The sequence below is a fragment of the Pipistrellus kuhlii genome, unplaced genomic scaffold (assembly GCF_014108245.1).
Source record: "Pipistrellus kuhlii isolate mPipKuh1 unplaced genomic scaffold, mPipKuh1.p scaffold_m20_p_8, whole genome shotgun sequence".
NCBI lineage: Eukaryota > Metazoa > Chordata > Mammalia > Chiroptera > Vespertilionidae > Pipistrellus > Pipistrellus kuhlii.
Genome location: NW_023425584.1, coordinates 50382938 through 50396932, shown reverse-complemented (window position 1 = coordinate 50396932; position 13995 = coordinate 50382938). Strand labels below are relative to the sequence as shown.

The window sequence follows — 13995 nt, the reverse complement described above, 5'->3', positions numbered from 1 at the left end:
GAGTCCCAGGAAGTCTGTATGCAGGCCCTTTAACAGGAACTGCCTGCGATTTCAGTAGCTCTGTCTCCCTCAGCCTTAATCTCCCTGACTTTTACAGTCAGGGTTATGGGGTCTAATTTTCCTGACACTAGAACCTGAGGCTCAGGGCTCTGGTGTAGAGCTGGGACCCATCCCTTCCCTGGGTGACCTCACAGCTGAGATACCCCCCCCCCCCCCCCCCCCCCGCTTTATCTTCCGCTAACAGACTTCACTAGTAGTCTGCTGCATATTCTTTAGGTGTTTTTTATAGAATACTGTAATACATAATGCATAAATATGTCTATGTTAGAGTTATATAAAATAGACCTTTGGGTAATTGGGAAAGCCACATGTGATGAAATCAAATATCACTATCTTTAGGGACGTCTGAGATATGAGAATGTGTGTGTAAACTTTTATTCAAAATTTAAATTCTTATTGGAATTCTATCAAACATTTTAATAAATTTTTGCACATTTTCTATTCTAATTCAGAGAATTATCTCTTTTGTGGACACTAAGTGGCACATTTGTAAGCCTAAGAAGCCTATCTTTCAGCTTATGATGATGGAGGAGTAGGTTATTTTTGTTAAGTCTCTCTTGAAAGGGTTGTTATAAAGTAAAGGCTGATGATTATGTTGCCAGCACCAGCATATTGAACTTTTTTCTCTACTAGTAACTGACTAGGCAGTTGTATTATTGCATTATGTTTAATGTTAGGGATGATCTCAAAAGACATGTACACTAATGAAATTTTGACATCTAATCTCTTACTATTCTGTAGCTTATCATTTATTATTTATATATAGTAAATCTCTGCCATAATAAGACATGTGGAATCTAAAAATTGAGTTGTGTAAAATTCAGGTCTGTGCTATTTCTGTTTCTAAGCTTGTCAGGGCACACTGCAATCTCTTAAAATTAGGTCAAAATAGACATTGTTGCTTAGTTAACACCTGATATAGTATGAGAGGTGGGAATGGGGATATGTCATTTGAGATAGTTATAAATATATAAATGTTTCAGTTTCTGAGAAAATGCAGCTAATGACATTAGCATATATTTTAGTCAGGATATAGGCTTTAAGCTGATATGATAGAGAGGCCTCAAATGACAGTGGTGTAAACAAGATAGAAATGTATCGGGTCTAGTAATAGTTAATGTCGTTTTTTAACATTCGTTTAAAATCTTGCTTGGCGTTGACTTGTATTGACATAACCTTCAAACACATGGTATCTACAGAACGTGTGAAGTGCAATTAACAAGTTTTGCTTGAAAAAGTTTGTGTTTGGTTTGGTTTTTGTTGCAAAACTAGGGCTAAGAAGATGGCGGATGAAGAGCATATTCGGCACTGCATGCTTTACGAGTTCCAATTAGGAAGAAAAGCAAGTGAGGCTGCAAAAAACATCTGTAGTGCTCTTGGTCAAGATGCAGTTAGCGCCAGAAAATGCCAGCATTGGTTTGAGAAATTTCGCGAGGGAAATTTTTCGTTAGATGACAAGAGTGGTCGAGGCCATGTGTCCAATTTTGATCAAGAAGCTCTTCAAGCTCTTTTGGTGCAAAATCCTCAAATTACCCAACAAGAGCTTGCGACAACTTTAAATTGTTCACAAAAAACAATTTCCAATCAATTGCGTGCACTTGGCAAAGTCCAAAAGTTTGGAAAATGGGTTCCTCATGAGTTGACCGACAACCATAATCAAAGAGTCACAATTTGCAGTTCGCTCCTCTCTCGTCAAAACCCTTTACCATTTTTAGAGCAAATTGTTACCGGACATGAAGAATGGGTGCTGTATGTTAATTTGAAAAGGCGGCCTCAATGGTTGGACAAAAATGAGGCTCCGCAGCCCACGCCAAAACCTGACTTGCATACGAAAAAAGTGATGTTGTGTGTTTGGTGGAATTTTAAAGGAATTCTTCATTATGAACTTTTACCATCTACCCAAACCATTACAAGTGCAGTGTATAGTGCCCAGTTGGAAAGGTTAGCCCAAGCTTTAAGAGAAAAAGAACCCGCGCTGATTAATCGGAAGGGCGTAATTCTTCACCACGATAACGCACGACCGCATACTGCAAGAATCACTGCTGAAAAACTGCGCCAGTTGGAATGGGAAGTTCTCCCTCAGCCTGCATATTCTCCTGATATTGCCCCTTCTGATTACTATTTGTTTCGTTCTTTGCAAAACTTTTTTCTTGGAAAAAAAATTTAATAATGAAGAATGCCTCAAAAATGCATTGACCGAATTTTTTGCATAAAAATCACAAGAATTTTACAACAGAGGGATTAAAATGCTTCCTGAGCGTTGGGCACAAGTAGTAGAAAACAATGGCAACTATATTGTTGATTAAATTTTGTTGTATTGTTTAAATAAATTCGATTTTAAAAAGGTATTAGAAAACGACATTAATTATTACTAGACCTAATATTAGCCCTACAGGTGAAAATTTGGGTAGTTAAATGAGACAGTTCTGTGATCATTGGGATCCATAGATCTTTCTGCTCTGTTATTTCAATAGGAAGATTATAGAATAGATTCCAACATGCTACTCTAATTTTTGCCATTGTTTCAGCACCTTATGTAAGGAGAAGGGAAGTTGCAAAGAGAAATCATGTTACCTCCCACCGCCTGGCCCCCCCCCCCCCCCTCGTGCGTGACAGGTGGGGATACTCACCACCATACTAACGACGATTGCCTTCCTTTTAAGACAGTTCTCAACCTTTCTAATGCCGCGACCCTTTAATACAGTTTCTCAAGCTGTGGTGACCCCCAATCATAAAATTATTTTCGTTGCTACTTCATAACTGTAATTTTGCTACTGTTAACGAATTGTAATGTAAATATCTGTGTTTTCCGATAGTCTTAGGCCAGTGGTCAGCAAACTCATTAGTCAACAGAGCCAAGTATCAACAGTACAACGATTGACATTTCTTTTGAGAGCCAGATTTTTTAAACTTAAACTTCTTCTAATGCCAATTCTTTAAAATAGACTCACCCAGGCCGTGGTATTTTGTGGAAGAGCCACACTCAAGGGCCCAAAGAGCTGCATGTGGCTTGTGAGCTGCAGTTTGTCGACCATTGGTCTTAGGCGATCCTGCTAGCAGTTCTCAACGTGTGGGTCATGACTTACAGGTTTAGAACTGCTGCTGTAGAGCCCAATATATTATACCCAGAAGTTGCACATATTACTGTCTTCCTTGGTCAGAGTTTGGTCATATCACTGGAAACTTGAGGTAAAGCTTCGAAGTGAGATCTTTTGCCTGTATCTCATGTACCAAATTAGAAACTCATTAGGGAAGAAGAAGAAAATGTTAATGGGGAGGCAATATAGACCATGCCATGGCATTGTAATTTTCCCTCAGCTTCTCCCTATTAATAAGTTTCTAGTGCCTGCAAATGTGTATAGATTCCCTTTCACTTAGGAATGGATTCACAGGGATAAATTGGATATTTTGAGATTAGCACTTTTAAAAAATAAATACATTTTTGAAGGATGCAGCTAAACAAAGGAAGCTTACTCTTAGTTCATTTTGCAAAACTAATGGACTGGTCCTGAGAAAAAAGTGATTTGTTACAAGATATCTAATTAGGAGCATAGGCTGTGATTGTAGTTTGTCCAGTTTTTCTATTATACCTTATTCTTGACATATTTTTAGGGAAAATTTAGCAAATTTTCTGGGAAACCATGGCTTCACTTTGAAGTATTAGAATTTTCTGTGTTACAGACTTTTTAGTTGCATATATCTTTTAAAGAGAATATTATTTTTGGTTTATATGTATTTCTCGCTTTTCTGAAAAGACAAGACTTAGATTTAATTACTAATTTCAGCTTAGATCACTTCATTAATATAACCATGGTAAAAAGATTATTATCATGTCCAATTAAAGTTCTTAATTCAAAAGTTGTGAAGGTTTATTTGAATTCTTTGAATAATATGCTTTAAAATTTCTATAATCTTATATGTTAAACTATAACCTATAGAAAGCACACTATGCCACCCTGAAGGTTGCTATAAAAATTGTTTATGAAGTTCAGGCCAAGACTAAAACATGTTGAAATAGAGAGTTTTGAAAAATGTTCTATATAGCAAAGGAGACCAAATCATGCTAAAATGCAGAAAAAGACTATACATCAGTTTCTGGGCTACATTATTCAAAAAAAATACAACCATAAAAAAGGTAATAAGATTACATTTTCACATTTCATGGCTAGTAAAGTACATTAGGCTGCTCAGATATTCATAACTTACTGTGACATTTGGGAAGATTACATTTTGTAGTGCAGAGCCATTACTACAGCTCAGATAATAACTAGCCAGTGCCTGGTCTTAGATTATGATCCCTGTCATTGGAAACAGATTTGTGTTTTGAAGGTTGATCAGTTTCCAATAACTATTAGAAAGGGTTAACATGACATACTGTAGAATGTGTATGCTTTTAGGTATAATAGATATGCGTACATATAGTATATCAAATATGCCACACATTTGTGTGTAGCAATTTCTGCCATCAATTTTCTCCTTGAAAGATATATTTTATAATATTTAAAGCAATGGATGAATATTTAAAACACCTGTCTAGATGTTGCTTTCACAATATCAACTCAATTTAAAAGCTGGTAAAATATTTGGGTTGTCTTTTTTTGGAAATTACTTGCAAAAATTATTTTATAGCTTCTTGGAAGGGTGGTTAAGGATGGTAATAAACATATCAAAATGAAAGATTGATGTAAGTAATATTATGGTGAAGGTAAGGTCTCTTAAGTTAGTTGCAACTTGGAGCTATTTAGATCTGTGTGAAGAATGTTCCAAGGTTTATATACTAAGAACTTTCCCTTTGCCCTCTTTCCTCAAAATTATCTTTTCAGAGGCAATCACTAGTTTCTTGTGTATCATTCTTAGGTATGTGTTTGTCTGCAAGTTTTATGCTCATATAGTAGCCTGCTATTCACACTTTTCCATTTTCATTTTCTCACATAATGTATTTTATTTATTTTTAATTTTAATTTTTAAAAATATATTTTATTGATTTTCTAAAAAAATATATTTTATTGATTTTTTACAGAGTGGAAGGGAGAGAGATAGAGAACCAGAAATGTCGATGAAAGAGAAACATTGACCAGCCGCCTCCTGCACACCCCCAACCGGGGATGTGCCCGCAACCAACGTACATCCCTTGACCGGAATCGAACCCAGGATCTTTCAGTCTGCAGACCAACGCTCTACCACTGAGCCAAATGGGTTTCGGCATTTTATTGATTTTTGTACAGAGAGGAAGGAAGAGGGATAGAGAGTTAGAAACACTGATCAGAGAGAAATATTGACCAGCTGCTCTATCCACTGAGCAAAACTGGCTCCGGCTATTTATTTTTTAAAACATATTTTTATTGATTTCAGAGAAGAAGGGAGAGGGAGAGAGAGATAATAACATCAATGATGAGAAAGAATCATTGATCGACTGCCTCCTGCACACCCCCTACTACGGATTGAGCCCACAAACCCAGGCATGTGCCCTCAACTGTAATCGAACCTGGGACCCTTCAGTTTGCAGGCCAATGCTCTATCCACTGACCCAAACCAGCTAGGGCTCACATAATGTATTTTACATGTTTTTTCATTTAAAATGGAGCTGCTTTGTTCTTTTCAGTGGCTGCATTATATTTCCTTACTTAGTTATACACAACTTTACTAACCATTGCTTTATAATGTTTTCTTTGGGGGATTGCTTCTTTTTTCTATTCAAAAAATGCTAAAGTGAAGTTTTTTATTCTAGCATCATTACTTAAATGTTCTACAGATACGTCTTTTGAGATTGAACCATATTTTTAACTGTATCAGTAATTTCATTACCAAATATTTTCTAATTTATATTAATTTTTCAGTTGAAGCTCTTTGTTTTTCTAGATATAGATTATATAACCTGAAAATAATTGTAATTTCAAATCCTCCACTGCTGCCTTTTGACTAAATGTGACTTCTGTATTTCTAGAATAATATTAAATGATAGTGAAGACATTGTATCCTCGTCTTGTTTCTAACTTTCGTGAGAATCATTCCAGTTTCCCTTTTTGAACGTGATGCTGGCTTTTCAGGTGTGATTGATGCATTTTATCATTAAAGAAAGTCTTTTTCTATTGATATGTAGGAAGTATGATAGAAATATAAAATCATCGTTTAGCAAATGTTCATTTAGTAATAACAGTTGCAGGTAAGATTCATCAGTGGATTCTTAAAAGTTTTATGAGAAACAAAATATTTGTATAGTCTGAAAGTATTTCCCACAAGTGTTTTTAAAGAGAAAAAAACCCTAGGTAGTTTGGCTCAGTGGATATAGTGTCAGCCTGCAGAATGAAGGGTCCCAAGTTCGATTCTGGCCAATACCACATGCCTAGGTTGTGGGCTCGATCCCCAGTAGGGGCCGGGCCATGCAGAAGGCAGCTGATCAATGATTCTCTCTCATCATTGATGTTTCTATCTCTCTCCCTTCCTCTCTTAAATCAATAAAGAAATATATATTTTTAAAAAGTGGGGGAAAAATCTGATAGACACTACCTTAAACGAATTGATTCAAGCTAATGTCACCAATTGTGAGACATATTGACATCAGGTATCATCAGGTACCAAAAATGCATAACCTGAATTTAAACATGAAGGAAATAATGTAGATAAGACAGTCTATAAAATACCTGGCAAACACGCCTCCATAGTATCAAAATCATGAAGTCAAAGAATGCCTATCCCACTGTTTCAGATTGGAGAAGAATTAGGGGATGCTGATCCTTGGGTAAGAAAAAGGACATCAGTATGAGAAGTGGCAACATTTGAGTAATATCTGTAGATTTTTTAAAAATATATATATTTTATTGATTTTTGTACAGAGAGGAAGGGAGAGAGATAGAAACATCTATGAGAGGGAGAGTCATCTATCAGCTGCCTCTTGCACACCCCCTACTGGGGATATGCCCGCAACCAAGGTACATGCCCTTGACCGCAATCGATCCCGGGACCTCTCAGTCCCCAAGCCGACGCTCTATCCATTGAGCCAAACCGATTTTGGCTAGATTTCTTAATTGCATTATGTCAGTGTGAATTTCCTGGTTCTAAAGGTGCTACTATGATTATATGATACTAGAGGCCCAGTGCACGAAATTTGTGTATGGGTAGGGTCCCTAGTGGCTGCTGGCCACCAGCTAGGGCCTCCCTTTCCTGGCTGCTGGCTGGGGCCTTCCTTCATTCCGTGCTGCCCCATGGTGATCAGCACATCTTGTAGTGAGTGATCAAACTCCCGGTCTCCCAGTTGAACTCCCAAGGGGCCACTTTGCATACTAGGTTTTTATATATATATTATAGATATTCACATTAGGGCAGGCTGAGTAAATGATGTACAGGAACTATCCTATTTTACAACTTTTTGAACTTTTGAAATAATTTTAGAATATAAAAAGACAAAACAAGCAAATCATATTCACAAAAAAACCAAAAAAGTCTACGTTAGAGTTCTTGTGTAGCTTATAGAATGTTTGGGTGGGCTAGGGAATCGAGCATGTATACTTCATGACCAGGACCGCAGCGAGGTGAATTGACTCAGTCACGGCAAGGGGTTCTTTTAGCAGAAACCTGGCTGTCATCTCCTTACACTGTTTCTTACTGATAATGCCAGAACCAGACACTAAAATCTCCTAGAACAGCGGTTGGCAAACTGCGGCTCGCGAGCCACATGCGGCTCTTTGGCCCTGAGAGTGTGGCTCTTCCACAAAATACCACGTGGGCACTCACGTACAGTGCGATCGAAACTTCGTGGCCCATGCGCAGAAGTTGGTTTTCAGCTCTCAAAAGAAATTTCAGTTGTTGTCCTGTTGCTATTTGGCTCTGTTGCCTAATGAGTTTGCCGACCACTGTCCTAGAAGAACCAAATGCCTTTACCACGCTGCTCACCAGGAATCCGTATCTCTCTGCTTGCAGATACTGGATTATGTGGTTCATTTTTTTCTTTTTCTTTTTTTCTTTTCTTTCTCATGCCAGTGTATATCTTTGGCAGAAACTGGGACATATATTGATCTCTGGCTGCAAGGAGTTTTAATTGATTTCCTAATTCTGAACTTTCCTTGCTTTCCTGGATTAATCTCCAGTTAGTTATCTTTGTTATAAACTATTGGATTTTGTTTTGTGAAGTTCACTTGCCCCTAATCCTTGCCCACCTTTTGGGTTTAGGAATGCATCGGGGGAAAAAAAACCAAGAAGTGTTTAGAAGGACAGGAGGATGGATAGGTGATATTTTAAAAATCTACTCTAAAGGGATAGCTCTGCAACCTGATACTTAATCTTTGTTAATCATGTATCTTGATTTCACATAGGTAACTCTGACCTGCAGAATTTCAAGATTATTAACAATATATAACCATAATCTGTATGTTGAAAACTACAAAATACCAGTAATGTAGATTTAAAATTCTAAAAAATGATAGCTTTGCAAAAGTAATTGCAGAAGAATTTCAGTTCTTTCAAACAATTGGGATTTGTTAAAATTTAAAAAACCTTCTGTTTGTCGGAGGTGGCTCTGGTGATATGGCAAGGTGGGGATTGGCCAGTACAGCTTTCTCTGGATGGATTTTCTGATAGTAAAGTCAATGAAATAAATTTTCTTGACTTCTGACCTTGTGTGTGTGTGACTAAAGTTATCCTGATGGTTGATGGGAAAGGAGAGGCATCAAAATATATACATATAGTAAACCATGAATTTGACAAATATAAATTTTGACTTTTGTGTTTGCTCTGAGCCATTTTTAGTTTTTCACTTTTACTGTGAACTCATACCATATTTAGGTAGTGAAGGACTTTTAGGTTGCTATGAGTAGTTCACAGAATTTATAATTCATAAATGAAATACTGGATTAGAAGCAGTTAAAGAGCTTAAGTTAGATCTGTACTCATAGCAGGGCAGTAGGTAGTGATTTACCTGATATCTTATATTTGTTGGGAAAAAAATTGCATTTTTATATTCAAAGTCTTGCTTGACTTTATGTTATGTTAATTTGAAGATTTTTTTGAGATTTTTATAGGGGTGTGATTGTGTGTGCGTGTGTGTTTAACAAAGACCCTTTTAATGTTGTAAGACCTAGAAAAGAATGCGTACAGATAATTGCCAAGCCAAAGCTTAGGAGCATGCTCCAGTTATATTGAATGAAGAAGTACTAATGCTTTTTTTTCCTTTTTTTTTTTCAAAGTTGGTAGGTGGGCAGTTTGATTTGGAAATGAATTTCATTATCCAAGAAGGTGAGAGTATCATCTGCATGGTGGATCTACTAGAAAAATGTGACATTACTTGCCAAGCAGAAGTTTGGAGCATGTTTACAGCCATTCTGAAGAAGAGCATACGAAATCTTCAAGTCTGCACTGAAGTAGGCCTTGTTGAAAAAGTGCTTGGGAAAATTGAAAAAGTTGACAGTATGATAGCAGGTATGGTTTTTTCCTGTGGTACAATGGATGTGAAGAAATAAAGTTTGATTCTTAAGTACTGTATTTTTCTTGTATATTGATAGTATCCTGGAATTTCATGCACTGTGGGGCGGGAGGTGTGTGTTCTTCAGCCCAGCCTGTGCCCTTTCGCAGTCCGGGAGCCCTTGGAGGATGTCCAAATGATGGCTTAGGCCCACTCCCCACCGGAGAGGCTTGTTACCACCACTGCTGCGCCCACCAGCCATCAGCCCGGCTTCTGGCTGAAGGCGCTTCCCCTGTGAGAGTGCACTGACCACCAGAGGGCAGCTCCTGTATTGAGCGTCTTCCCCCTGGTGGTCAGTGTGCATCATAGTGACTGATTGTTCCATCGCTTGGTTTTCATATTACTTTTTTATTATATAGGATATTTATTTAAGAAATACTTGAGTACTAACGGGAACTCTAGTGTCTGAACTCTTAAGCACTGTATATTTTAATCCTTCAAGAAATATAAGTAGCTTAATTATTTTGTTGTTTTCTTTGTTTCCAGATCTTTTAGTTGACATGTTGGGAGTGCTGGCTAGCTATAATTTGACAGTTCGAGAACTAAAGCTATTCTTCAGTAAACTTCAAGGAGATAAAGGACAATGGGTAAAATAAAACTAAGTACTCTTTGGTATTTGAAAGTATACAGAGGGGTCAGATGTCAAATTGAAGGAAAGGGATCAATTAAAATAGCATTTAGATCTATACAGATGTTTTGCCATGACCTGACACAGATGTAGATTAAGGGAACTGGGTGTTTTAGGCAGTAAATTGGTCCTTCTTCACATTGCTATTCTTCACTATATATCCAACATTTTTTTTTAGGAAAAGGGTAAGGACAAAAATAAATAAATAAATAAATAAAAGTTTTAGGGTTGCAGCACCCAGATTCTTTTTCTGTTGATATGAGTAGTATACCATGGCCTTTACATACGAATGGCCCATTCAATGAACAAACCCCTACTCCACCACCTTTTAGGTAATTGGATCCACCTCCTTAGATGCAACTTAGTGGATGATGTGATGATCAACTTATTTTGAACTCTAGCTGCCTTATCAAACTGTTTTTTTTTCTACTGCTTAGTTAATTCTCCCTTAGAATACTAGCAAATTTTCTCCATTTTACATTTTTAGACTTACTTTAGTGCCCTTTAGAGATTAGCATCTGCTAGCTAATCCTTAATCTAGCTTTGTTTAAGAGTATTTAAATTTGTGCTCTGAGTTATGTACTCTGTTGTATTAAGATGGTTAGACACTCTAGCTTATTTGTATCAAACTCTAGTTCTCAGGCTACTTTTAAGATGTTATCACTAATTTTCAGCAATTTTTATTTCTTTATGTGATTTACCTTGTGTTTATCTTTGTTAAGGTTCTTGGATCTGTGGGTTATACTATAATTTTTATCAAATTTGGAAATATTTTGCTCATTATTAAAAAAAATTTGGTCCCTTTTTTCTTTCTTCTGGGACTCTAATTACATGTAGCGCGCGCTCGCGCTCTCTCTCTCTCTCTCTCAAATTAAAAAAAAATTAATTCCCAGGGAGGGAGAAACATCAATGATGAGAATCATCGATTAGCTGCCTCCTGCACGCCCCCTACTGGAGACTGAGCCTGCAATCCAGGCATGTGCCCTGCACAGAAATCAAATACTGACATTCTGGTTCATAGGTCAATGTTCAGTCACTGAGCCACATTGCCCAGACACATGTAGCTCTGTTGAGTCTCCCACAGTCACTGAGATCTGTTCACTTTTTTTCCCAATCTTTTTTCTTTGTGCTTCATTTTAGATTGCTTTATTGCTGTATTTTAAGGTAACTTATCTTCTGTACTGTGTTTATTCCATCCATTAAAAATTTCAGATTACCTTTTCTATAAATTTCAGACATTTTTTATTTCTGTAAATTTGCTTCCTTTTTTAAAAAATATATATATTTCTATTGATTTCAGAGAGGAAGGAAGAGGGAGAGAGACAGACAGAAACATCAATGATGAGAGGGAATCATTGATTAGCTGCCTCCTGCAAGCCTCCCACTAGGCCTCCCACAACCTGGGCCTGTGCCCTTGACTGGAGTTGAACCTGGGACCTTTCAGTTGCAGGCTGATACTCTATCCACTGAGCCAAACCGGCAGGAATATCCTTTTAATATCTTCTGTTTTTACCTCATTATGTCCATGTTGTCTTTTAAATCATTGGAAATCTTTAGCATATTTTATTTTATTTTATTTTAAAATATATTTGTATCGATGAGAGAGAATCATTGCTTGGCTGCCTCCTACACACCCCATACTGGGGATTGAGCCAGTAACCTGGCCATGTGCCCTGGCCAGTTGTGGAACCAGGACCTCCTGTTTATAGGTCGACGTTCAACCACTGAGCCACATTGGCCAGGCCTAGCATATTTTAATAGTTGCTTTAATGTTTTTACATATAGAAACTGTATATCACTGGGCATGAACATTTTATTTTATTTTTTATTATTTTATTAATTTTTTACAGAGAGGAAGGGAGAGGGATAGAGAGTTAGAAACATCAATGAGTGAGAAACATTGACCAGCCGCCTCCTGCACACCCCCACTGGGAATGTGCCTGCAACCAATGTACATGCACCTGACCGGAATTGAACCTGGGACCCTTCAGTTTGTAGACCGATGCGCTATCCGCTGAGCCAAACTGGTTTCGGCTGGGCATGAACATTTAAAAAAAATCTTACAACATAAATTATTTTTTGAAAAGCTTTCCCAGTGTATAATCTCTCAGCAGTGTCTGTGAAGGAAAGTGCTTATCTTTTTTTGTTTTTAATGCGCTTTTATTGATTTTTTTAGAGAGAGGAAGGGAGAGGGATGGAGAAATAGAAGCATGGATGAGAGAAACATCATCGATCTGCTGCCTCCTGCACATTCTCTGCTGGGGATTGAGCTTGCAACCCTGCCATGTGCCCTGACCAGAACCTAACCAGTGACCTCTTGGTTCATAGGTCCACGCTTAACCATTGAGCCACACTGGCTGGTGAAAGTGCTGGTGTATTTTGTTGATTGGTTTATAGAACCAGGAATTTTGAGGAATGACTTCTCTATATGGAAATGCTATAATACTGTATTTTTATTTCAGATGCAGAATTAATTTTTATTTCATTTTTTAATTTATTTTAAAAAATGAGTGTGATTGTAGTTACTTGTCATTACACTTTTATAATAAGCAGTGTGGTAGATGGGAAATTTTTTGATCACTTAAAAGTGAAGTTTTTTACTTAACAGTTAGGTAAAATTCTGTCGGACTCTTGGACAGTTAGTAATAACTTAGAGCAGCAGCCATGTGTGATGAAAGGGAGCCAGTGATTTCACTTATAGTGTGACATGGTTTGGAGCTTTTAACAAAAAAGACTGTACTACACTTTATCTCATTTGCTTGTAAACTGATTAAAATGATAATGTATATCCGATTGACCTTTGCTTTTTCTTGTAAATGTAAGTTAGGTTTTTCATTTTAGCTGTTGGTTGTTTAATGCTTCAGAGGAGATTGTGGGTCAGAGAGGCATTAATCAAATAAATGTAATGTCACAACTTGTATAATATGTGCTACATAGTGAGATATATTGTAGAATGCGATATTATAGGGAGATTTGATCCAGTCTCAAGGGTTAGGGAAGACTGCCCTGAGGAAGTCACCATGAAGATGAGCTCTAAAGGATGGATGCTATTTGTTTAGTTATAGGGCAGGGGAGTAGGCTTAGTGAGAACATTTTTAGCACAAGGAATAGCTTGTGCTCAGGCCCTTTTATGACAGAGAAGGCATTGTGGATGGAGTGCAGAGAAGAGAAAGTTGAAATACAAAATGAGGCTAACAGTGTAGGTAGAGCTAGATAAAGTATCTTGTAAGTCATGTGAGGGGCTTTGGTCTTTATTTTAAAGGCAATAGGAAGCTACTGGAAAAAATAATATCAAGGTAAAATTATAGTAGTTAAAAGCATAGTCGCAGGAGTCAGATTGAGTTCTGATCCCATCTTCTTCACCACTACCTGTGTGACCCTGGGCATGTACCTCAGACACCTTTATTAAATGGCTTAATAATTCCTACTGTGGTTATAAAGTTAAAGTATTTTATTTTTAATATGCCCTTAAAGATAGAACCAGTAAGCATTATTTATATGTGAAATTTAAAAAAAGTGTTTTAAAGAGGGATGGGTGGTGGGTTGATTTACTTGGTAATTTTAAGAGATAATTTTTTATTTATTTTATTTTATTGATTTTTTACAGAGAGGAAGGGAGAGAGAGAGAGAGCTAGAAACGTCGATGAGAGAGAAACATCGACCAGCTGCCTCTTGCACACCCCCTGCCGGGGATGTGCCCGCAACCAACGTACATGCCCCTGACTGGAATCGAACCTGGGACCTTTCAGTCCACAGACCGACGCTCTACCACTGAGCCAAACTGGTTTCGGCTTAAGAGATAATTTTTGCTGCAGTGTGGAGAAAGAGTTTTTAAGTGTCAAATGATATTGGC

General features: G+C 37.3%; 1 protein-coding gene across 6 annotated transcripts in view; it reads left to right on the top strand.

Annotated features, from left to right (window-relative positions):
• LRBA (LPS responsive beige-like anchor protein) overlaps nt 1–13995 on the top strand; it is a 518726-nt gene that overhangs the window by 33961 nt on the left and 470770 nt on the right. For 5 of the 6 annotated variants that reach the window (XM_036424850.2, XM_036424848.2, XM_036424851.2 and 2 more), the window contains exons 3-4: nt 9240–9471; nt 10001–10101. In XM_036424850.2, the coding sequence (XP_036280743.1) occupies nt 9240–9471; nt 10001–10101 (333 nt within the window). Of the gene's footprint in view, nt 1–9239; nt 9472–10000; nt 10102–13995 lie in introns of those variants that run through there. The other variant, XM_036424854.2, reaches the window with a different exon arrangement.